Raw genomic sequence first — 27,674 nt, 5'->3', positions numbered from 1 at the left:
TCACAAGAGTGTTTCTAGTTTCTACATTGCAGTATTGATACTTTTACTTAAGTAAAACATTTGAGTACTTTTTCCACCACTGAGGAGATTTTTGTTTCTTTGCATTATATTCAAGCCCTAATAATAACAGCTGCCATTCAGAGCACTCACATACTAGTGTGTTTATTGTGTTTATGTATCTTTCTGGAAAGCTGAAATGATCTTAATGGAGAAACTAGGCAGAATATGATGCTTTTCTTTTTGTGTGCGTTTAGCCCCACTAAACAATGCCCCCTTGTGGATTGTTTGGGTTAGTGGTTAGTGTCACGTCAACTACTAAGAAAAAACACAGAATTTCCGGTCATGCTTTACAAAATAAAACCCACTTTGACAACCGTAGTAGTCTTTATGTATGTTAAAAGGGACGTGTTGTAAAGATAAACGCAACACTATTCATGTTAACCTACATTTTTATTTTTATTATGGCCTGTAACGACAAAGTCTAAAATAGAGACGCCGGGTTGCAGTGGTGGAAAAAGTATTCACATTTAGTAAAAAGCACAAAAGTATTGGTGTCAAAATGTACTTAAAGTAGCCTACCCAAAGTAGAAAGTACTCGTTATGCAGAATGTCCCATTTAACAAGTTTTCATATAATGTGTATACGAATCCTTTGAAATAGCAGATCTACAAGTTCACAATGCGTCGCTTTGTGATGCATTGTGAGCTTGTGGATCTGCTATTTTCAAATTACCGCAATGTATATATAGGGTGGGGCTGAAGTGATTAATGTATGTTTTGTAATAATAGAAATCTAAAAGTAACGAGTAACTAAACCTGTCTAATAATTGTAGTGGAGTAAAAGTATATTTCCCTCTGAGATGTAGAGGTAAAAATACCGAAAATTGGAAATACTCCGGTAAATTAAAAATACCTCAACATTGTACTTAAGTTCAATACTTGAGTAAATGTACTTAGTTACTTAACACCACTGGCAGGTTGAAAAGTGGTGAAATAAATAAAAAAGATATGTATGAGCTCTTATTTTGAAGGTAGAAATCCCCCTCCATCCAGTTCCGGTGCTTCGTGTCACTTAATTGAGTTAACTTGACACATCTCGTGCATCAGTCCGTCTTAGTGCTACTAGTCAGGCGTTTAACTACTAACTAATTCACTAACTAACTCATCAACTTCACATCTCTCACGTTGAGCTGTATTTAACCGGATTAAAACAGTGTAAATAGTAATTGTTATTATTATTCTGGTAGGTCTGGTTGTTGTAACGTATAGCAGCTGGCTGTGCTTGACACCGTTACCAGGCTCTGGTTATGTAACGGTTAATCGGTTATTAATTAGTTAGTAGTGATGTACGGCTCTACTGCATGGGTTAGCACACTGAACTAACCCGTGTAACCAGGTCACTAATCAGCTAACCAGTTAACCAGCGGTAGGTTATGTGTGTGTAGGTCTGCAGACAGGCAGACAGGCAGACAGACAGACAGACAGACAGACAGACAGACATGGGGGACCTGAAGAACGGGGACCTGAACGCCAACCACCAGCTGACTGGCGACCAGCAGCTCGACAGGAGCGTCCAGCAGTGGCTGACATGGGACAAGGTGAGGATTATCTACTGTATGCACCATGACATGGGACAAGGTGAGGAGACTATGGACCATGTAGTGTAGTGTTATCTGATCTGCATAGGACAAGGTGAGGATATATGGACCATGTAGTGTAGTAGTGTTATCTGATATGCATGGGACAAGGTGAGGTTACTATGGACCATGTAGTGTAGTAGTGTTATCTGATATGCATGGGACAAGGTGAGGTTATATGGACCATGTAGTGTAGTAGTGTTATCTCTGATATGCATGGGACAAGGTGAGGTTATATGGACCATGTAGTGTAGTAGTGTTATCTGATATGCATGGGACAAGGTGAGGTTACTATGGACCATGTAGTGTTATCTGACATGGGACAAGGTGAGGAGACTGTGCACCATGTAGTGTTATCTGACATGGGACAAGGTGAGGAGACTATGGACCATGTAGTGTTATCTGACATGGGACAAGGTGAGATTACTATGGACCATGTAGTGTTATCTGACATGGGACAAGGTGAGGAGACTGTGGACCATGTAGTGTTATCTGACATGGGACAAGGTGAGGTTACTATGGACCATGTAGTGTTATCTGACATGGGACAAGGTGAGGTTACTATGGACCATGTAGTGTTATCTGACATGGGACAAAGTGAGGAGACTATGGACCACCATGTGTTATCTGTTATCTGATCAGTGGCTGACATGGGACATTGGGACAAGGTGAGGATAGTCTATGGACCATGTAGTGTTGTTATCTGCACTGCAGCACCATTCATTGTACTGACTTGGTACTTAGGTCTGTAACTGTATGTCTGATTCTTTTTAAACCTCTGAAACCCATTTAATACATTTCTATGTTATTTCAACTTGTAGGTCTGCTATATTTTGAAAATCTTAGAAAAAAAGGTGAAGGTTTTAATGAAAGACTGTGATTCTTTTAATGGTTTAGAAAATGTAATTTTTTGAAAACAACTTTTTGAATATAAGAAAAGAACATTGTTAAATTTGGAAACTTTTTCATATTGTAATGGCATGCCCAAAATAGCAACACCAGGTTGAAATACTGTAGGTTAATTTCGAGGACCCCCATTATATAACATATATGTTTTATTGTAATCTCTGGGACCCCAATCTAAGAACACAATTTAAATGTGGACATGATTTGGACCCTGCACTCTTCCCACTCTTGACCACTACAAAGCTGTGAACTGATGAGAAATGGATGTGGAACCAATGTATGATGATAACCAAGTGTAGTTCCCATAATTCCTTTACTGTCTGCAATAATTGGGGTAACTAACAGGTAAGAGTTCAGAGAAAAAAATAATCCTACTAAATGTTCACTTTGAAAAGAGAAAAGCATGTAAAAGAGCGTGGAACAAACTTCCAGCGGAAGTTGTGCAGGCTCCTTCTATCAACTCCTTTGATTGATTGATTGAATACTTTATTAACAGTTTGCCAAAAAAAGCATAGAAAGTACAGTTCTATACAAGGTCTGCTAAAAGGATTAAAACCCAAGAAAACACTATGGCTTGTTTCCATCGGGGTCCACGTAAACCATTTGTATCCCAGTATCCATATTCTGGAGGATACTGGGGCCAAAAATAGCAGATCTGCAAGCTCACAACACGTTGTGAGCTTGTATTTTTGCTGAAGAGATTTGGGTGTAGACGGTCCAAGTACAGAGCGAACTCAGGTCCAGTTAACTAAGTTTAAGAGGTTTAAGTCGTTGAGAACAGATTAGATCAATTCTGGTCAAAAATATATATTGTATTGTACAATTACAGGGCTGGGTTGTGACTTAATTATAGATTGCACAGATGTGTGTCCGGGTATAGCTCAGTCGGTAGAGCACTCGCCTCTTGACCACAAGGTCATGGATTCGATCCCGGGCACCGCCAACTCGGCGAATGAGTAGCGTGGCTTGGGTGTGGCAAGTCGTGCGGTAAGCACTGGGAGCTGAGTGTTGCGCTCCACCTCAGCATTCCATCTCCCAGGGGTCTAGCGCACTGCCAAACGGGGATGGACTCCGGCGCTCTGACTGACCGACAATTAGCCTCTCCGACCTACTACTACTAATAGATTGCGCTCTTGGTAAATCAAGGGATTTTAATTTAATTATGTGGAATTATACATATTATTTAGGAATGTATTGTATGTACGGTGTGTCTGTGGGGTGGGGTGTGAGTGAGTGTGTGTGTGTGTTGCAAGGTGGTATGTTTGTGTATTTATTTTTATTTGTGACTAGAACTATTGTAATTTAACATTTTAAATATCTGTATTTTGTCTGGTGTAGAGGATGGCATCCTGTGCCAGACATTTTCAATTACATTTCAATAGATTGTATAGTCATTACTTATCTTCTCTAGTTGTATTCACTTGTACATGTAATCATTAACTATCAATCATTTAGCTGGGGACCCCCTGGCACCCCCTCAAGGACCCCTTGGCGGTCCTCAAACCTCAGGTTGAGTTTGGGTATCTCCCTCCCAGCTCCCCCGTGAGCTGGCTCTCCTGTCTGGCCCTGCTGGCCTGTGATGGCAGGCTCTCTGTGTAATTAAATCCACACTTGTTGGCTGTCTGCATAGAGATTACGCCTGATTTAACCCATTAAAGGGATATTTCACTTTCAAACATGTTTGGGGTCATTGTAATGTTTTACCCTGGCTTTTGTGAGCACCCCAGACAGTTTTTGACACGTTTGTGAGCTTGTAAATCTGCTATTTTCAGAGTGAGACATGATGCAAAGTGTATAATTCTGGCGTTTAGCCTGCTGGGTTTGCAGATGTTACATTTGCAAATGTTTTTGGATTTGTTTGATTTGTAGACCTGGAGGGAAGGGGGCAATTAAGGGTTAAAGGCCCCTGCATGCTCCGATTTTAGCCATCCACCCCCCGACCCTTCCTTCCTATCACTTATCCACCTAAAGCTCTTTATTGATGAGACACCATCATACTCCTTTGAGGGTCGACCCTGAGAGTAAAAACAGCTAGGTGTGCTGAGGAGACCACTTCACTGCCGATTACCACCGCGGCTCAGTGACGTCATTTTGTATTAATCCACGGGTGGGTGGATTACTAGAATTGGGGCATGTAGGGGTCTTAACTAGTGTCTTGCTCAGGGACACTTTAGATACGTATTACTGGGCGGGCCAGGAGGCGAACCGGTGACCTTCTGATTACTAGGTGGCCTCTCTCTCTACACATTAAGCTAATATCCATTCAGACAGTAGACTACATTAGACACAACATCCATTCAGACAGTAGACTACATTAGAGACACACCATCCATTCAGACAGTAGACTACATTAGACACAACATCCATTCAGACAGTAGACTACATTAGACACAACATCCATTCAGACAGTAGACTATACATTAGACACAACATCCATTCAGACAGTAGACTACATTAGACACAACATCCATTCAGACAGTAGACTACATTAGACACAACATCCATTCAGACAGTAGACTACATTAGACACAACATCCATTCAGACAGTAGACCAGTGTATATCAACCTTTTTTGTGCCAAGGCACACCTGGCATAGCCAAAAGATCCCAGGGCACACCTAGATATACGGTATATATATATATATATATATATATATATATATATATATATATATATATATATATATATATAATTATATATATATATATACGGTATATATATATACACACACACTAAGGGTGTTTTTTCATTTCATGAAACGATACAAAAGCAAATGCTAACAAATATTTCTGTTTTAAAACAGCATGTTGTCACCCTTTTCACCTCGGGGCTGTTTCTATGCCTGATTATTATTATTGTAAAAAAAAAAAAAAAAAAAACTTTTTTTTTTTTTTTTTTTTTTTTTCAAAATTATATTTTTTCAAACCTTCTTCAAACGGCGCGGCACACCTCAGCAGTAGCCCCGGCCCAAAATTGGGACGTTTGCCAGGGTTGATATACACTGCAGTAGACTATACATTAGACACAACATCCATTCAGACAGTAGACTATACATTAGACACAACATCCATTCAGACAGTAGACTACATTAGACACAACATCCATTCAGACAGTAGACTACATTAGACACAACATCCATTCAGACAGTAGACTACATTAGACACAACATCCATTCAGACAGTAGACTACATTAGACACAACATCCATTCAGACAGTAGACTATACATTAGACACAACATCCATTCAGACAGTAGACTACATTAGACACAACATCCATTCAGACAGTAGACTACATTAGACACAACATCCATTCAGACAGTAGACTACATTAGACACAACATCCATTCAGACAGTAGACTACATTAGACACAACATCCATTCAGACAGTAGACTATACATTAGACACAACATCCATTCAGACAGTAGACTACATTAGACACAACATCCATTCAGACAGTAGACTACATTAGACACAACATCCATTCAGACAGTAGACTATACATTAGACACAACATCCATTCAGACAGTAGACTATACATTAGACACAACATCCATTCAGACAGTAGACTACATTAGACACAACATCCATTCAGACAGTAGACTATACATTAGACACAACATCCATTCAGACAGTAGACTACATTAGACACAACATCCATTCAGACAGTAGACTACATTAGACACAACATCCATTCAGACAGTAGACTATACATTAGACACAACATCCATTCAGACAGTAGACTACATTAGACACAACATCCATTCAGACAGTAGACTATACATTAGACACAACATCCATTCAGACAGTAGACTACATTAGACACAACATCCATTCAGACAGTAGACTACATTAGACACAACATCCATTCAGACAGTAGACTATACATTAGACACAACATCACTTCAGACAGTAGACTATACATTAGACACATCATCACTTCAGAGTGGGGTGGGCAACTTTGATGATGGAGAGGGCCACTATATTTCCACACTCACTCCACATTGCATATACTGTCGGGCCATTATATGTCACACAAAAGTTGCAAAAATAGCGGATCTACAATCTCAAAACGGGTCGCAGTGCGACGCATTTTGAGCTTGTAGATCTGCTATTTCTTTATTGGAATTCAGATTCATTTTTGCTATTTTTGAATTGGAATCCTGAAAAGTAACATTTTCATTTAATTTCAAATGCATTTAGTTATACTTATTTAACTTTATGAACTTAAATACAAATACATTGGACATAAAAAAGTCAATAGAATTTAAATACTTTAATACTAGTCATTAAGCTACTAATATAGACTGAAGTAATTAAAGCGGGTCATGTTTGCAATAATATATCAGTATTCCGATATTAACCTGCGGGCCGCATTAAGTGAAGGTGGGGGGCCGCATGTGGCTCCCGGGCCGCCAGTTGCCCATGTATGCTTCAGACAGTAGAATATACATGAGAACCAACATTAATTTAAATAATTGTAGGTAACTATTGAAGAAATTATGGTTAGAGAGTGTCCACCCTCCTAGACTGGGAGGTGGGAGTCATGCCAAATACTAAAAAAATGGCACCCATAAATGCCTCCCTGCTTAGATTGGGTACAAATGGGGGTAAGTCACTGTGTAGTGTCATGTCCACTGGGTGTACTTGTACATCAAGATGCCTCACGCTAGTATGGATATGCCTATGGGCCACATGGCTCGGGAACCCCAAGGCTATTTACTTATTATATCGAAGAGAGTGGTCTATCCAAGAGGAGACTGACTATCTGACATGCTGCCCGATGGCAGCAACTTACTTAGCAGGTCGCTCAAATGTCATGTGTGTCTGACCTCCACTCTAAATGTCACCTCATCTCCTTTAACACACACTATACCAGCTGTTTTACAATAATATTCGTAAGAAACTTCATTTATAGAACCTTTCATACTGTATGTATAACATAGTCAGTGCTGTACGATTATATTTAGTCTGTTGAGTTAAAAATAATACAGTGGTAGCCTATGCATAAATAGAGCAGCTGACTTACTTCTACAGCATTTTTTTAATTTCCAAATCTAAGTCTATAAATATATTTATTATAAAGCATTGCTTTGGAGCAATGCACGGTGGAACTTGGAAGGCGGAAGGAATGATAAAGTGGTCTAAAGGGAGGCCTGGCCAACAGGTGGATCAGGTGTCCCAGGCTGCCACTGGAGGAGGAGAGGTGACTGGACGTGCATGACTGGTGTCCAGGATCAAACGCCTGCAGCATCATGGTCACAGATGTCCAGACACACAGCGATGCCCACATGCCAGATGCAGGCTAAATAACGTTGATCAAAGACAAATTTGTATTTCACGGGCGTATTAGCGTGTCTGAGGCCTTTTTTTTTCTTTTTTTCTGACTTGGTCATAAATGTTCGTGTAACTGTTCATGTAAATACTGGGCAAGAAAGTATTCTTATCTGTTCTGGAACAGCATCCACCAATTTAAGACCTATGGCAATGTTGCAGTGAATTCTTAATTGACCCATCAACAAAAAACATCCCATTGATTGATAATTGTTCCTAGATAATCTCTCACGATTCACCAAAACACAATGAAAATCGTCCCTCCGCTACATGCAGAACGGCTGGTTTCCTTTTCATGACTGCAGATGTTTGCATAGATTTTTGTTTATTTGTATTTTTATATAGACACTCTCACCCAGAGAGACTTATGTCTGACTTACTGTATACTTAGTTGCACAACGTGGCATGCACTGAAAATGGCTGATTTACAAGCTCACAACGTGTCGCACCACGACATGTTGTGAGCTTGTAGCTCAGCTATTTTCAGTGCAATGTCCAGTCCGGGGACCACCAGACGTCCAAAAAGGCCCTTACGGGTCTATAACTCTTGAGAGTGTACAGATGGAACCAAATGTACCCGTGAATGAATGCGTATCAAACTGGGGGTCCTTGAAATTAAAAACGGTTGAGAACAAAATGCTCTAACAAACCTCTGTCTGTGTGTCATCCTCAGAACCCGCTGACCCGAGGTCAGGTGGAGGTGCTGGTGGAGCAGGGCGGGTGGGAGGAGCTGAGGAAGAGGATGGCGCCCAGGCTCAGCTTCGGTACGGCAGGACTCCGTGCTGCCATGGGAGCTGGCTTCTCCCGCATCAACGACCTCACTATCATACAGTCCACACAGGTCAGTACAATGCTACTGCATTATAATGGCTGCAGTCACTGTCTTAAACCCGGGATTCGAACCCAGGTCAAGTCAAGACAAGTCAAATTTAATTATAGTCCAATATCACAAAACATAGCATCCCAAAGGGCTATACATAAAAACAAAGCAATAATGAAACAACGTAGTGCAATGAATATACTACATACTGTACATACACGTGGGTACAAATCACACACACACACACACACACACACAGACAGACACAGACACAGACACAGACACAGACACACACACACACACACACACACACACACACATAAAAACAAGGTAGTCAGTTGAAGATAACTGACAATTAACCGGATGGCTGTAATTTAGTGCTTGGTTCAGACTAGATGATGCTAAAAGGTGTGTTTTCAGTTTACTCTAGTCTTGAATACATAAGTATGTGTGGGAAGGCGAGTTGTTTCCCATTTGAGTTTAATGCAGTACCTTTTGGTCCTACCTGACCATAGGTTTGAACCCATTCAATCCGGGAACGCATTTTGTTTTCTTTTTTTTTTAAATCGTGAAAATCTGTGCAAATCTTTGAATATATATACTGTATATATATATATATATATATATATATATATACCGGTATATATTTTTTAAACTCAAATCTTTGCTTCTGGGATCCCTGGAACAAAATATTTTGAGATGGGGGTCTGTGGCCAAATACATACTGTATCATTTTGGGTGGTCCTTGACATGAAAAAGTTTGAGAACCACTGATATAGCAACATAATTTTTTTTGTTTTTTTTTACTGTTAGGATTTAGAAGACATTAAATGTCTTTCTTCTGGGGATTCTACACATTTTGTACAATCCTCAGAAGAAAATATTTGAGTAAAAGATATTCAAACATATTCAAAGATTTGCAAAAAATATCCACGAAAAATAGCAGATCTACACGCTCATTGCCGTACTATGAGCTTGCTTGTATATCTGCTATTTTTTAATAGCCAAAGAAATCTTAAAATGACACAGATGCGTTCCCGGTCTTAATGGATTAAATGTCTCAATGGAAGAGCAGGGAGACCACTACACCTCCAAGCACTGCAGTTGTGTTAGTTATACTGTATTAACACAGATTTTAAGTGCTTTACCAATCTAGACAACCCTTTCCCAAACAGTGGGTTGAGTAAATATGCCTTTTCTCTGTTTACTACATTTAAAAAAAAGCATTGTTATTATAATTGTTATCTTGTATTGTTGTGTTAGTACAGTCTCTATGGAACATGTCCCACCAACATGTCGCTGCTTGTACCTTTATGAGTAAGTGACACATAAACCCTTCTTGATTGTTGATAGTCTAACCAGAAAACAACAATTAACACAACCTAATATTCTAGCCTAACTACCCTACTCTTACCTGTCCTAAACAGACAATTATCTAACATGGAAATACAAATAAGGAATACTTACAAAATATACTTAGCGTGGCCCTCGTTCTCCAACTAATGCACCTTTTAGATTCAATGAACCAATCACCTGACATTTTTAAAAAGTCACCTTAACGTCACAAAATGTCTGTCTTGTCTCTGTGTCTGTCAGACCTTATCATCTAGTCGCGTCTGTCAGATCTTATCGTCTGGTTGTGCCTTCCTGATATTATAGACTAGTTGTGTCGGTCAGACCTTATCCTATCGTCTAGTTGTGTCTGTGTCTTCAGGGGATCTACAGATACCTGTCCAAGTGTTTCCCAGACTTGTCCAGCAGAGGAGTGGTTGTGGGATACGACACCAGAGGACAGGAGCAGAGTGGATGTACCAGCCTCAGGTACTTACTGTACAAACGATAATCATTTAGTATAACAGTTAATTAAACATTCAATGGTGTCTACCGCAGGGTCTAGAATTGAATTCCAATACTCACATTTCTGTTTCCTCGCTTCCTCCGTCATCTGTCCTCCAGCACGGCAGCGTTACGGTGAAATTGGCGACCTGCCGAAATATGTGACAATCGTGTAGACATCACGTAACGTCAGTTTTACGAACGTCAGAGTTCAACCTAGCAGTATTTAGGCCAGTATTTAGGTATTTTAGGTATTTAAAGACCTCCATGTAAGTTATGTGAAGTCCACAAGATGGTCACATATTTCGGCAGGTCACCAATTTCACCGTAACGCCGTCATGCTGGAGGACAGATGACGGAGGAAGCGAGGAGGCAGAAATTTGAGTATTGTAATTCAGCTTAGGGGTTTGAATCCACGCGGGAATCCATATTCGGCTTTGTTGAGCGTCTATACGAACACTATTGGCCCGTGTTCGGGGGAGGGAAGCCGAGGCAGGGAGGGGCATATTTGTCACTACATGTAGTCCTACGGGCTGGAGCAGCACCTGTCAGCAGGGAGTGTTGGGCGGGAGGAGTAGGACGGAGGTGCTACGTCCTCCCAGTGGGGGTTCCTTACTGGTAGGTAAGCTAGTAGGATGCAACAGCCGTGACAACACACAGAAATGTGTGTGGGGAGGAATCAATTGGCATAACGGCAATTAATATGATGATATGATGTGTAGTAAACATTGTTTATATGCACCAATACATGCATAGAATACAGCCGTATCTGTAATCACTAGTGGTGTTTATTAGAGGTATCAGGATGCTCCAGATCTACGATTCAATTTATTTGATTTTCAATAAAAATAAATGTACAGTAAGTCAATCGCACGTAAAAAAAAAACAACCATTGACAATTGTAATCCATGTGGCTTTTGCAGGTTAGGAACCTCAAGCTGTTGTAAAGTACCTTCTGCCATGTAGTGGCTCTTCTATTACATAACGGCACTATTCACATCAAACAACAGGTGCCGTTCAAACTGTTGATGACAATTTGATTTTCGATTTTTACGGTGATGGATTTGATTTGATTTAATTTTGATTGATAGCAGATTTTTTTTCCCGATTTCTATACATTTCAATTGTTGTGACACCCCTAAATGTATGGATTTTGAATAAATGAAAGGGTTAATTCCACAAGCATGATGAGTACATTGGGGATTAATTGCTTCCTTGTCAATTTGCCGTTATAAGAATTCTCATGGATTAAGGATGTCATTTGGATTCCATACTGTAGATGCCAGCACGTCTGCTATGGAAGCATGTCGAGCTGCGAAAATAGACGATCTACAAGCTGTCAATGCGTCTGCGATGCATTGAGAGCTTGTGGAATAGGCTATTTTCATTATTTTAAGATTAGAGCATTTAAAGTGGTCAAACTAGCAGTATGTTCAAGCATCTTCCATACAGTATGTGGAATAAATGCTCCTTTCACACTTGGCCATACAAACATTTTCAGGCGTGAGATTTTATTTTGCTTTAGTTTAATCCATGCATTTTGAATGAATGAAATGGCTAATTCCACAAGCAATGAGTACATTTTGGAGTAATTGTTTCTTTGTCAATGTTAGCGTTATTAGAATTTTACGTAAAAACCAGTGCACTCAGCTAACGGTGCAGTTGTGTTTGTTGTTCAGACTGGCCAGACTGACTGCTGCTGTGATGCTCAGTAAAGACATTCCTGTCTACCTGTTCTCCAAATACGTCCCCACGCCCTTTGTGGTGAGTAAGAACCCATCAAAACACACACAAACATCTGTGCGTGTATGCTTGTGTATCGGCTTGTGTGTGTGTATTAAAGGTAGGGTAAGTGATATTTTTGGGTTAAAACAAAAAGTATTTTGTTAAAAGGTTAAAGCACTATATTCTGATAGTAATCATTGCTATAGAGTGTTTGTTCAGTAACAGGAGTCTCCCCGTCTCTCCAGCTCTTTAATAAACAGAAAATACATTTTCTGGTAGGTGTCAAAATCTCAGCCAATCAGGAGAAAGTACCCATTTTTAAGCTTCATTTTTATAGTGTTCCTGTTCAAATTTTGCCTGCTCATTTCTTAGTGTCATCACTTCCAATTTCACTTGTTTAATCTATATCCTGATTGAGTTCTCTATCCTGATTGGATAAAATTGGAAATGAAACTGAAACTGAAACGAAAATGCATTTTCTGTTTTATAAAGAGCTGGAGAGACATGGAGACTCCTTATATGGACAGGACACTCTATAGTAACGAGCACTATCAGAACATAGACCCATTTTGCAATTATTTGAATAATTGCAAATCACTTACCCTACCTTTAAGGGTGTTGAAAAAAATCGATTCATGTAAAAATCGCAATTCTTATTATCAACGATTCAAAATCGATGCACAATTTCCTAAAAGCGATGGTGAAAGTTACAGGAGTTCTTACTCTATGGTGTGTGTGTGTGTGTGATATGAAATGTTACCATTATCACAGTAAACAGTATCATGTTTTCAAGGACTTTTACGGGAAAAATTAAACCAACTCCAGTCACTTTCAGTTCAGCACAGCAGAGGGGAGGTCCAGCTGACGCTCTTTGGCGCTCGTTACTGTTACTTACATCAAGGCAATTATATTGTGTTTCTGCATCAGTGGCTGCGGTTACATGGACATCATGTATTCATTCAGAATGAACTAATTCAGAATGAACTCATTCCGAATAGACGAATCTGTTCCACTCACCTGTTTACATGGGACCTGAATACAAGTATTCCTCGTTTACATGACCCAAAACATTCATTCGGAATATAACTTTTGACATGCGCAAAGTGGTTCTCGCCTACGCCTGTGCATGGACCAGGGGCCACCCGGCTCCACTACCCGGGGCAGAGCTTCCCCTGGTGGGCATGGGAGGAGGCAATCCTCCTCCGCGGCGGAGGTCTGTCGGTCGTAGGCAGGCCGGGAAGCAACTCACCGACTCCTGGCCAGGCAGCGCTGTATGCGGTGCAAGCCTGTGTTCCTTTGTTATCGCCGTTTTAATGCGAAAGTAGCAGATCTACAAGTTCAGACCAGTTTATTTTTTTGTATTGGTACCAGACACGGTAAAACTTAGGCTAGCCTATACAGTATAGGCTAGCCTAAGTTTTACCGTGTCTGTGTCAATGTGTCAAATGTGACAAGTACGGTACTTGTCACATTTCTCATGTAGGTACGATGATGTCATCGCGCATTCGCACATGGTCATTATAATAATAAATAATAATACATAAACACCGGACCGCTCATGGTCATTATAATAATAAATGGAGAGAGAGAGCAACACTTACAGTCTATGAAACAAGGCACGCTCATTTATGGCAAAAGTACAAAAGTATTGGCATCAAAATATACTTAAGTATATAGGCTATATAGGAAAGTATAGGCTACTCATTATGCCGAATGTCACGTTTTTCTTGTATTATTATGAAAAAGCTTTGAAACATGCTGTAACTCATTCACTGTGACGAAAACCCTCTTTCTGCGCCGAGTAGCGCACGGTGCGCACACGGGTTGAATGCGGGGTCTGTCGTCCTAAAACACAATCGCCCCGGGTCAAAATCCAGCGACCATGGAGCGGCCGCGGATGGCCCGCTCAAAAGGTGCGTGGGGCGGGGTGTTTTGGGACGACCGTTCCGGCTGCCCATGGAATGAATTGATGGAAGTAAAACTCATCTGTTTGCGCTGCAGCTGCGCCCTAATAATGTTGTTTTCGTTTATCTTTGTTCACGTATGCTATTAAAATAATGCAGCTATTGCAGGATTGGGCCTTAACATGTGATTAAAAATGTATATGTATTTGGCCCCTCATATATAAAATAAATGTAAAATCTGATTTAAAATTGAAACTTGCAGCGTTTATGTGTAGACAGGGATTTTTTTTATCTTTGTCATGTGGCCAGGGATTCTTTTTAAAAACGGAGGACTAAAATATCCGTTTAGAAAAAGATCCATATAAGTGTAGCCTAGGCCAGAAATCCTCGGAGCGTCCGTTCTCCTGGACAAGTCTGGGTTTAACCATTACAGGCTTATTAAATGACGCTATAGAATAGAATCATTCATTTTATCCCGCAGGAGCCAGCACTTCTCAGCACCAACCGTGGCCAAATTAAAGATTTGATAGGTCATTTTTGGACAGTTCTGACAGCACTACTAAGCACGGACATGCGCAAAGGAATGCATGTATTCCAAACAGACAGGAGCCTTCGGAATAAAGTGTTTATATGGTAAATTCCGATTGGTATATACCGATTCAAACGGTATATACCACCCCTCCAAACCCGAATGAAAATTCATTCGGATCAGACTGGAATGGAATATTCTATTCCAATTGAGGTGTTTACATGAGCATTTCTATTCTGAATGAATTCATCCATTCATTCATTCCGAATAGAAGTGTATTCATTCCGAATAAAACTGTCCATGTAACCGGAGCCAGATAGAACTACACCTAATCTAAGATACCATCAAAGACAAGAATTTTTACAAGCGACCCCCTCTGGTATTATATAACATTTTGTTTGAGCTGTTGGAAATCTACGCTTCACTTGGTTGTTAAAGTCCAGATGAAAACAATATGACTGTTGTGAATTAAAATAGATCAAACCGATTGGGAATCATTTTTAAATGAGAATCTGTTTTTAATCAAATCGTGATCCCAAGACTCAGAATTGCGTCGAATCGTGAGATAGCAGAAGATTCACAGCCCTAATGTGTGTACGGTACATGTGCTTCCTGCCTGCCTGTGCAATCATGTACGTTTGTGTCATTGCGTGCAGAACATCAGTCACATGTCTGTTTGTGTTTTCCAGCCGTACGCTGTCAAGAAGTTTGGTGCAGCTGCAGGTATCATGGTGACAGCATCACACAACCGCAAAGAGGACAACGGATTCAAGGTACAGACAACACTGTATATATAACACATTAAGACCGGGGAAAGCATCATTTTTCTTTTTTTTTTGGCTGTTCAAAAAATAGCAGATCTATATATATATGCAAATCTTTGAATATATATATATTTTTAAAGCGAACATTTGTAACTCAAATCTTATTGCTTCTGGGGATTCTACAAATGTCTTGAAAAAAATGTATGTTGCTATATATCAGTGGTGCTCAAACTCTTTCATGACATGGACCTCCCAAAATGATATGTATTTGGCCGCGGACCCCCATCTGAAAATATTTTCTTCCAGGGACCCCCCAGATTTGAGTTACAAATGTTGCTTTACATATTCAAAGATTTGAACACATTTTCACGATTTTTCTAAAATAGCAGATCTACAAGCTCATAGCGCGCACTCAGTGCTGCACTATGAGCTTGTATATCTGCAATTTTTGAATAGCTCATAGAAAAAAAAAAGATGTTCCCGGTCCTAATGGATTAAACCTGTAATCTGGCATTCCCAGGTTTCTAGTTCAGTCGTTAAATGACCAAAATGCATTTTTACACGTATGACACATGTGGGAACACGTTAGTTACACACTACCCATAATGTCTTGGTTCCCTGTGCAGGTGTACTGGTGTAACGGTGCTCAGATCTCCAGCCCTCACGACAAGGAGATCCTGAGGTGCATCGAGGAGAGCCTGGAGCCGTGGAGTGACTCCTGCTGGAAGGAGGAGCTGGCTGACACCTCCTCCCTGAGCAGAGACCCCCTGGAGGAGGTCACCAGCTCCTACATGGAGGACCTGAAGACGCTCTGCTTTCACAGGTTCACCAGCACTTCATTTTAGGGATGGGTCAGAATAATCGAATATTTGAATAATACTTTTTAGGATATATATATATTTAATATATATATATTAATTTAAAAAATAATATGTTTGTTGCAAAGGCCATATTGTCATCCAAACCCTGCCCGTAGTAACTACATTTTAGTGTGGGTATGGGTGTAATATTTATTTATTCTCTAATTTGCATTTACAGGAATTAATTAAAAATCAGTGATTGCACCAAGATAGAGCAGCATTGTGTATTAATTATTCAGTCAATCAATCGATACGATGCGAGAGTGCAGACTAGCCGACAAAAAAAACCCTCCTGAATCGCTGCCTCCTGTCAAGAATGAGGGTCTTGAGCTCTGCGTGTTGTTAGCTCAAGACCCTGATGCTAGACAGGAGGGTGTGGAGGGCAGCGATTCAGGAGTCCCGAGTTGGTGTCAGTCAGTCAGTCAGTAAATCAATCAATGAATTTAATCCATTCAGACCGGGAAAGCTTGTAGATTTGAGTTACAGATGTTCGCTTTAAAATATATATTCAAAGATTTGCACAAATTTACAAGATTTTCAAAAAATAGCAGATCTACAAGCTCATAGCGCTCAAGCTCGGTGCCGCGCTATGAGCTTGTAGATCTGCTATATTTGAATAGCCAAAAGAAATCTAAAATGACACCAATGCATTCCCGGCTTGAATGGGTTAAAGGAGCACTTCACCCATTTTCCACCTCATCTTCATATAAATGGTCCTCACTAATGCTCATTGTTACCATTTCTCACTCTGCATCTGAGAGGTGGGATGTGGACAGTTCAGAAACCCGCCTATCAGTGACATCATCGATGGGGATTCCTAGCTAATGGAAACTACAGCCTTTCTCGTCCTGGAAAGTTAGCACGCTGAAATAGTCAATCAATAAAAAAAATTACGTTTGAATTGAACTGTCCACAGCCCAGCTCTCATACAAAGCAAGTAGACAGAAATGGTGCCAAAAAATATGTTTCCGGGTTCAAAACTGTTTTTCAATACATATGACCATATACAGCGTTTGGCCAATATTATATATATTTGAGTGTATATATATCTCGTTTGTGTCATACAGCGATCTGAACAGCAAATCTCCTCTGAGATTCGTCCATTCGTCTTTCCATGGTGTCGGACACCCGTACGTTCAGCAGGCGTTCGGTGCGTTTGGATTTCCTCCTCCCATCGCTGTGCCTGAACAGAGAGACCCAGACCCCCACTTCTCTTCTGTCAGCTGTCCCAACCCAGAGGAAGGAGAGTCTGTTCTGGTAACTACTACTACTACTAGTACTAGTACTACTAGTACTACTACTCACCTCTTCTCCATTGCTTTTAGCTCAGTCTGGTCTACTTTGATCATTGAATGTATTTTAACTTTTAATTATGCTGTATTTGTATGAGCCTCAGGTATTGGTTTTTTATGTTTTATGATGTTATTTTGAATGGAAAGCACTTTGGGTCAACTTCTGTTGTACTACTACTACTACTGTTATTACTACTACTACTTCTGTTTCATTTTTTTTTCTTTTTCATCAATGCCCAGCTTCACACACACACACACACACACACACACACACACACACACACACACACACACACACACACACACACACACACATACACACATTAAAACCTGGGAGCTGACCAGTAACCACAGTCTTATACTGCTGGTCACTGAGTAGCTCCACTGGAGCTTTCTGGGGGTTCAGTGCCTTGCTCAAGGACACTGCGGTGTTGAGGGAGGGATAAGTGGTGGCCATTCACTTCCCCACCCAGATGTTTTTCTGCCTGTCCGGGGAATAGAACCGGGAACCTTCGGTTACAAACTCGCTCCTCTAACCTTCAATATCCCTTATGATTACTAAATTCCTCTAGTGTGCACCAAGCCTGAAGGCCCTGACACACAGACAGCGTCAAAGGCTTGTGTCAAGAAATGCACCCATTGTTTTTAATGGCTGTAGTCACGTTGCAGGCGTAAAGTATTGACGCGTCTTTCAGAGCAAGTTAGTGTGCATGGCGATACTGCTGATCCCATATCAGTTTGTCTGTATTGACAGGTAGGTGTTTACATTATGAAAGTGTGTATGACAGTTATACTGCTGATTCTAGATCAGTTTGTCTGTATTGACAGGTAGGTGTTTACATTATGAAAGTGTGTATGACAGTTATACTGCTGATTCTAGAAGATCAGTTTGTCTGTATTGATAGGTTAGTGTTTACGTCATGACTTTGTATTGTGTTTTTCAGGAACTCTCTCTTCGGCTGGCAGAGAAAGAGAAAGCCAGGGTCGTCTTGGCAACAGATCCCGATGCGGACCGCCTGGCTGTCGCTGAACAATCAAACGGGTAACAGCTGTCATTGCTCAAAGGCACAACGGTCCTCTGTAGCTCAGTAACTCTCCCTGGGGTTAGGTGTTCCATTCCCTGTGGAGCTCAGTGCGTAGTGCAAGGCACTAACTGAGCCAGGGTTCACGTCACAAAGTGTTTTATACAGCAGTGGTTTGCAAACATTTTGTTCACCAATGGGTATTCATAGCGAGAATAGCTAATCTAAAAGCCCACAACATGCCATGATGCATTGTGATCTTGTACTGTAGATCAGATTTTTTTTTGCAATGCGATTGATATGGGCACATTTCCTACTAATGATGACTCAACCAGGTAAACCGGTTCAGTTTCCCTTGAAATTCTAACTCCCATTTCTGTGGAAGTTCTTGACATCCGACTTCCAAGTAACTGACAACATTGATGCGTCATCATCATACATCAAATAAAAGCCTGTATTTACCTTGATGAACTAAAACCTCCCTTAAATACTTTGCACTGTGTGCGTGTGTAAAACTGTCATCCTTGAGTTGAATTTCATTTCTGTTGTCATGCACATTAACAGTATCCACCATCGATAAGGTAATATAATGGCTCAGGAGGTAGAGCAGGTCGTCCAATGATCCGGGGGTCTGCGGTTCGAATCCCGGCTCCTCCTGACCACATGTCGAAGTGTCCCTGGGCAAGACACTGAACCCTACATTGCCTCCAATGGTTCGGTCGGCGCTCGCTTGCCACCATTGGTGTGGGAAAAGTGGGGACGCTGGCGTCGACTGTTCGCCGCTCCACCTCCCAATGTCCCCCACCTGTATGAATGAATGAACCATTGTAAAGCGCTTTGAGCACTTGGAAAAGCGCTATAAAATGCAATTAAATTCATTATTATAATACAAATCTTCACTTTCCTACATTACTAAATGCATGGTCAGGGACCACATGCAATACCTCCACGGACCACTAGTTGAAAACCCATGATGTAGGCTACAGTGTCGTCACTGTAGTTAATAATTATGGGATTCAATGGGTTTCCCACATGTAAGTTTAGAACATTGTCCATTCTGCTACCACTACAGACACTACACTGTGCATTTAGCAAGACTGACTACAGTAATGTTCTAATCAATGTGGAAAACAAAACATCTCGTACATATTATCAGTTTGAAATGTCATGTTGTTGTATTTGATGGGGAGGGTTAGGGGTGTCAAGATAACACTAATTTCACGATACATACATGATGTTGGGCATATGATATCGATATGATGCATTATTAATGTTCTTTTCTCATGTATCATCAACATTGGCCATCATCTTTAGTTTTAAAATAACAATTATAAAGCACTTTAAAAAAACAATTACAAAGTGCTTTGTACACACAAATAAATACATTTGTGCAAGCACCATACAGTAAGAACTCCTATAACTTTCACCGGCAAAAAATAATAATTAAAAAAATATTACGATACAGTATGACATCTTGACAATACCTATCGTCACATTTTAATACCACGATAGGCTATATTGTGGGACAATATATTGTGACAATCCTATAGGCAGGGAGTTTTTTTTTTTTAATCACTTGGGGAGGGTCATGGTATTTTAGATCAGGGCACATACATTTTCTCCAGGGGTACCCTTCTTTAAAAATCGACCTGTCCCTTACAGAATCTGTTCTGTACACATCGTATTTCACTTACTACTCAGATGTAACAGTTACAGGGATAGAGTTGATTGTACTGATGCATTAAGGGTGCGTTCGGAAATACAATCTGAGATTGCTCTGAGGATCCAATTTCAGAGAGAGCTCTGGTTTTGACGTCAGCACTATCATATCAGTTCACTTACAAACGATCAGTGTAGATATACTCTGCCATTTTCACCTTTTTAAAATTCATTCAAATGAATGTTAATTCATCCTATATATAAACATGATTGCAACCTGTGATGTTACACGTGGATGCATGTTGAATACTTTTCCTTGTCCATTGCAACCCAGCGACATCATAATTTTACATACTGTATTGTGTTGGTTGTTTAGCAATCAGCACTAGTGTCCCTTCAAACGGTTTTACAAATCGCACATTAGAACTTGGTCATGCAAAAAAATTTCAGTCGTGAGATTGAATTTTTGCTTTAATCATTGTGTGTGTTTTTAGGTGTGTTTGGAAGGTGTTTACCGGTAACGAGTTAGCGGCTCTACTGGGCTGGTGGATGCTGTTCAACTGGAAGGAGAGACACCCAGACCCCAGTGACACCCAGGACGTCTACATGATGGCCACCACCGTCTCCTCCAAGATATTGCAAGCCTTCGCTCGCATAGAGGGCTTCCACTTCGAGGTACCTTGGATGATGAGATGGTGTACGACAGAGTAGAGTTAGCATGGAACAATGTAGAGTGGTTGTTTCTAGAGCCTGACCGATAAGATGCCTTTATTGATCCCGCGGCGCCAGAGACGGCACAGCAGTAAAGGTTACAGATACAGGGCATAGAAGTTACAGTACAGTAGGTACAGAAGAATAACCTCACAATGCCAACATGTTTCGACCTGAAGCGGCCTTCATTTAGCCCTGATGAAGAAACATGTTGGGGTTGTATTAAATAAAGGCTGTTCCCTCTTTAACCTCGAGTGCCTGGATCTCCCATTCTTTTTTTTATACAACTGTAGATTTATTCGACTAAAAGTAAAACATTTCAGATGACTAATATATGACTAAATGGAATGTTATTCAAAAGACTATGACAATCAATGAAATCAAAATTAACATTGTATAAAAGGCCAAACAGATATATCGGTCGGACTCTGTCTACAATAGAGTAGATTAGAGTAGCATGGTGTAGAGAGGAATACATTAGACATTTATAGAGGAACATGGGAACAAAACAGAGGCTTGACAACATGTTAAAAGTGTGAACATTTTTATCTGCAAATTCAGCAACTGGAGATGCGTGACAAGGGGGGGGGGTTGTATATGAATCCTCTATAACATCGCCAACAAGCTCGAATGAAACACACAATTTGTTCCATGCACCATACTGTACAATGCACTTATAATTCAAGGACATAGTCACGGTAAGTAAGTAGTGACACCTGGTGACAAAAGTGCCACACTGCATCCACATTGAGTGAATGAAAAATAGTTTTTTCTAAAGTGACGTTTAAAATTGTAGGCAATTATGAAGACTTCACAAACTATACAATGAAATAGCCACACTTGGTGGAGGTACAGAGAGACATTGCTCTACCAGCTTTAGTAGTGTCATCAGTGATGTACAGTTATAAGTACATTTACTCAAGTACTGTACTTAAGTACAATTTTGAGGTATTTTTTACTTTACTGGAGTATTTCCAGTTTTCAGTACTTTTACTTCTACTCCACTACATCCCAGAGGCAAATATTGTATTATTACTCCACTACAATTATTTGAAAACTTTAGTTACTAGTTATTTTGTAGATTTTGATTATTATTACAAAACATACATTAACCACTTCAGCCCCATATATATTTCGGCCATTTGAAAATAGACTATCTACAAGCTCACAATGCGACGCATTGTGAGCTTGTAGATCTGCTAATTTCGAAAGATTTTTATACAATTTTTACATTTGAAAACTTGTGAAACGGGACATTCTGCGTAATGAGTACTTTCTACTTTTGGCACTTTAAATACATTTTGATGCCAATACTTTTGTACTTTTACGCAAGTAAAAATTTAATTACGGACTTGTACTTGTATCAGAGTATTTCTACATTGCAGTATTGATAATTTTACTTAAAGGAGGAGTTCACCCAAAAAATGACTTATTTTCTATCAATTACACACCCCATGAAGCCTTGATTTCATGGATTTATTTTTGTTTTTGTGGCATTCCTAAGACAATAATTTGATTATAATAAATTTGTCCCCATTGATTCCGGTAGGAGACACAAATGCATTTGTGTCTCCTACCGGAATCAATGGGGCTAAATTTATTATAATCAAATAATAAAGGAAGGAATGCGACAAAAACAAAAATAAATCCATGAATTCAAGGCTCCATGGGGTGAGTAATCAATAGAAAAAAAGTCATTTTGGGGGTGAACTACTCCTTTAAGTAAAAAATGTGAGTACTTTTTCCCCAGCTGTAGTGTCCTTGAACAAAGTCACTGACGGTGACGAAGTGTGTCATCACATTGTCTGTGAACAGGAAACTCTGCCCGGGTTCAAATGGATCGGAAAGAGAATGCATGAGCTGGCCAAGACCGGGAAACACGTCCTCTTCGCCTTCGAGGAGTCCATTGGTCAGTGACACAATAGTGGAAATTATTGAAGAGTTACTTTGCAGTTAGCTGTGGTGTAGTCTCGCGTACAGTGGAAGGATTATCCGCACTCTCTTGAGTAGTTTCTTATGTTCTTTTTATTGGAGGTTTGCACAGCAGCAGCAGTTCTACCTAGAGAAACAGACGCGTTTCACTTTCAGCACGTCGGCCTTCATGCTGAGGAAGGCCGACGCGCTGAACTGCACCCAGGTAAATTGTAAGAGACTACACCTCAAGAATCCCCTTGAGTTGAGCGCGCCTTCTCCTGGCGGACTTGATCCGGTAGGAGAGTTGCCGCGTAGTCTCGCGTAGCCAGACAACTATTCTACAATCTCCGAATGCTATATAGAGTCTGGAACTACACCTCCCGTAAGCCGAGACAGGAAGCTGTCATCTGTTTGTGATTTCCGCTCACGAAAATATATCTTAAAATATCTTTACATAAAAAAATTTTACTTCCATTTCTGCTAAGCAGCAAGCTATATATGCTTAGAGGATTTCGATTTATATTCTGATAAATTTGCGCAACTGTAAAGACAAAACGGGAGCGGGGAGGAGGCGTCACATCCGCTTTATCGCTTGATCATTTTCAGAGCTTCCGTTGCTCCAGACTGTATGACGGGAGCATTTGAACATTGTGGGAGGCAACAGCCTGGCTCATGAGACTAGCTGTGGTGTAACGTGATAATGCAATGTGAGCAAGTCAGCTATGAGTAAATGACCACACTCTGCCAAAAATAGCAGATCTACAAGCTCAACACTTGTTGAGCTTGTAGATCGCCTATTTTCTGCAAGCTGGCTTTAAGGAAACACACAGACCTTAGTGGAGGCTAGCTGGGCTTTTAGACGCTAGTCTTGTTTTTGTGTGGTTAGTAGTTTCATTTAAAATACGGTTTAATGTTTGTGTTGAAGGTCACAGTTCATGACTAGGGTTTTGACCTTTCATGTCAACAATCACAAACGGCATTGAATATATATTTTGCATGTGTGTTTGTGCAGGTTTTCTGTGTGGTGATATAGTTCCTGATAAAGATGGCGTCAGTGCAGCTGTGGTCGTTGCTGAGATGTCCGCCTACCTCCACAAGAACAACCTCAGTCTGTCTCAACAGCTGCACAACATCTACCAAACGTAAGAACCAACACCTCAACATCTACCAACATAATAGAAAACAAGATTGACATAATTCATTATGTCTATACTGGGAGACCTGTGTATTATATAATGCATGAACCCTTTGTTGTAGCAATACTTTGTAGCAGCATTATACTGCCATCTACTGGATTGTGGGATATGTGACGCTTGCCCTCCCAGCCATGGGACAAAACGGGGACAAAACGCCTATGACACTGTCATGTCATTGGCTGTCCTTCAACCATTCGAACCATCGCGAAACGCCCACATACCGATGTGTAGATGTAGGACTGGGCTGGTCTCCCAGTCAAAAACTACATAATCTATAATAACAAACACTACATCATCATCCAACCTAAAAACTTCATCATATTCTATACTCGCATAATAAAATCTACATCTTCTACTAGCATAATAAACACTACATCTACTAATTAAATTAATAATTAATTAATGATAAATCAATATATCAATATAATAAACACCACAATGTGTACCAAAAAAGATCCATTCCTACCAACCTACAGTAAAGTAGCTTGATTTCTTCCTTTTATAGTAGTAGATAGTTGTAGGGGTGTGCCGATACACTAATTTCATGAAACGATACGATACGATATTGGGCTCACGACATCGATACGATATATGGCACTTTTTTATTATGAAAATATATGGGGTGGAAAAAAAGCAAATGCAAACAAATACTTCTGTTTTTGCATTATTCAGACATGCAAACTTGTAGCTTTTCAGCTACAATAGCCGTTTTGAATCCAAATAGGGCAATAGTGTGACACCTGACCCGAAAAAAAACAACATGTTGTCACCCTTTTCAGCTCGGGGCTGTTTGCATGCCTGATTACTATTATTGTAAAAACAAAAAAAAAGATACATATCGTCACGAAAACGTATCGCGATATATTGCGGGACGATATATCGGCACACCCCTAGATAGTTGGTTTACATTATATGTTTTATTTACATATAATGTAAACCAACTATCTGAGTGGCTGCCATAGTAATAGAACAAGCTTGTTATATTAACAAGCTTTATAGCAAGTAGGTATGACAAACGTTGCAGTAAACGTGGCGAAGTTCGGGAACTGAGTATTTGCTTTCAAATGCTTTGTTCAGTGTTAGTACAACGTCCTTGACTGTCATTTCGCTGAGACAATATTAAAGAACCTCAGCTCTGTAGGTGTCATGGCAAACACATTCTGTCAGAGCGCTTGATTCCTAAACATATACAGTTTTATTTATGTGTACATTCAGCAAAAGTAACGTAACTCTGGCAACACATGTACACAACAGCCGCATCACAAAACCTGAAATACTTGGTATTTATACTTAGTCATGGGGACAGATAAGAAGTGTATTGAAATAAAGACGTCACTGGCCTCAGGTTTAAAACTGAAAATGTGTTTTCATGTTTTCAGGTATGGTTACCATATCTCCAGGACGTCGTACGTGGGATGCCATGACCCTACCAAAGTTAAAGCCATCTTCGGCCGCATCCGTAACTACAATGAGCAGGGCTCGTATCCGCAGAGCTGTGCTGGCTACAGTATCAGCCATGTCAGAGATGTTACTACAGGATACGACAGCAGCCAGCCAGACCAGCGCTCGGTAAGACACTGTGAAAACATGCATGACGAAGCCTCTCACACAGTGGAGTTGTGCAGTGGTGGAAAAAGTACTCAAATGCTTTACTTTAGTAAAAGTATCAATACTGCAATGTAGAAATACTCTATTACAAGTAAAAGTTGGGAATTAAAAATGTATTTGAGTAAAAGTACAAAAGTATTGGTATCAAAATGTACTTAAAGTACCAAAAGTAGAAAGTACTCATTTTCACACGTTTTCAAATGTATGAATTGTATAAAAATCTTTTGAAAATAGCAGATCTGCGACGCATTGTGAGCTTGTAGATCGGCTATTTTCAAATGGCCGAAATGTATAGAGGGTTTAATGTATGTTTTGTAATAATAATCAAAATCTACAAAGTAACTAGTAACTAAAATAATAATTGTAGTAGAGTAAAAGTACAATATTTGCCTCTGAGATGTAGTGGAGTAGAGGTAAAAGTATTGAAGATTAGAAGTAGAAATACCTCAAAATTGAACTTAAGTACAGTACTTGAGTAAATGTACTTCGTTACTTTACGCCACTGGAGTTGTGTTTGTGAAGGTTCTTCTGTTTGGTTGTGACGTTTTTTCAGTGAGTGCTGTTGTGTTTTCTCAAGGTTCTCCCAGTGATTAAGAGCAGTCAGATGATCACCTTCACCCTGCAAAACGGCATCGTGGCCACGCTGAGGACGAGCGGCACGGAACCCAAGATCAAATACTACACAGAATACTGCGCCGCACCGGGACAAAGGTAGGAGAGCCAGGCACTAAACGCCGCCAGGGTTGGGGGTCCCCTTTCATGTGCGGTCTGTGATGTCAAGTGTTTTTGTGTTTTTTTATACTGTTGTTGTTTTGTGTGTTGCAGTGACATATCCAGCCTACAGGAGGAACTCGTCCGAGTAACAGAGACTCTGGTGGAGGACTTCCTTGAGCCCGACAAAAACAACCTTATCCGCCGCGTCATGTAGTGTTGCTGCCCGCCTTTTATAATAATTATGGTATTTATCCATCACACCCGCTCTGCTGTGCTGTCACTGTGTGGACGTGATGACCAGCACCTCACAACATTAGCTCACGTTGCTCAATGTTTGCTTTAAGTCAAAAAGTTGTGTGAATAAAGTGGGACAGGGACACGTACTGTACGTATAAATGACTGGATTGGTGATTGATCAGCCGATATTGATCCTTTAAAAAAAGGTGTGATTCAGCTCTACATGTTGGGAGTTTGAAAGCGAAACGGTTGTCAAACGCACAGGGTTGTCTGCCCCAATAACCATCTGTCCTGTCAAAGTGCCCCTGAGAAAGCAACGCACTGACTCACCGTTCTGATTAATGACTGAAATATCCTCTCCTTTTTCCCGTCCTTCCTTTGCTCGTTTTTGATAATGTTGGTTGGTTAGGGGTGAAAGGATAAAGTTGACATAAACATGTCTCTTTTCAACTATGAAGGGTTAACCCCCGAACCTTCCAGAACCAGAACCTTTCAAGAACCCCTGAAGTTCTGTGATGAGCTCTTTTGCTTTACGTTTCCATTATAACCTCAACCACCCCTGAAGGGGAAGTACGTTATACAAAAGAAAACTCGTAAAAAAAAACTGAAAATAGCCGATCTACAAGCTCAAAACGCGTCACAACGTGGCGCGTTTTGAGCTTGTAGATCTGATATTTTCGAACGTTGAAAGTATAAGATCTCAGTTCTGGGTTCCCAGTACTCAGGGGTTTAGTACTGAACCTCCTGAGCACGGCCCAAATTAGGTTCTGAGAACCTTTTATCTGAAACCTGAACCATTGCGATTGGAAACATTACCAGAACCTGTGAAATTATACGTTTCACGGCACAGCACGGTTTGGCTTAGTTACTGTCGTCGAAAAGAATCAAAACAGTACAGCACTGTATTTAATGTAGACATTCTGCTTCCTGTCAAGTATTCTGAAGGAGGGAATAAACACTTCTGGTTCTGTCCTTCTGTTTGTGAGTCTTTATTATTGTTATTAAGATT

The 27,674-nt window shown here is 40.3% G+C and overlaps 1 protein-coding gene across 1 annotated transcript; it reads left to right on the top strand.

Annotated features, from left to right (window-relative positions):
• Positions 1 to 1,098: 1,098 nt before the first annotated feature.
• pgm2l1 (phosphoglucomutase 2-like 1) lies at positions 1,099 to 27,637 on the top strand. Its single transcript, XM_080428362.1, has 14 exons — positions 1,099 to 1,597; positions 8,548 to 8,715; positions 10,409 to 10,515; positions 12,210 to 12,294; positions 15,378 to 15,461; positions 16,079 to 16,275; positions 17,380 to 17,569; positions 18,549 to 18,646; positions 20,780 to 20,960; positions 22,812 to 22,905; positions 23,923 to 24,052; positions 25,486 to 25,675; positions 26,292 to 26,425; positions 26,540 to 27,637. Exons 1-14 carry the CDS (start codon positions 1,499 to 1,501, stop codon positions 26,640 to 26,642), a joined length of 1,860 nt encoding a protein of 619 aa, XP_080284488.1. The 5' UTR covers positions 1,099 to 1,498; the 3' UTR covers positions 26,643 to 27,637.
• Positions 27,638 to 27,674: the final 37 nt, after the last annotated feature.

The sequence above is a fragment of the Gymnoscopelus braueri genome (genome assembly GCF_963280865.1).
Source record: "Gymnoscopelus braueri genome assembly, chromosome: 5".
Lineage (NCBI taxonomy): Eukaryota > Metazoa > Chordata > Actinopteri > Myctophiformes > Myctophidae > Gymnoscopelus > Gymnoscopelus braueri.
This window is presented reverse-complemented; position numbering and strand designations above follow the sequence as displayed.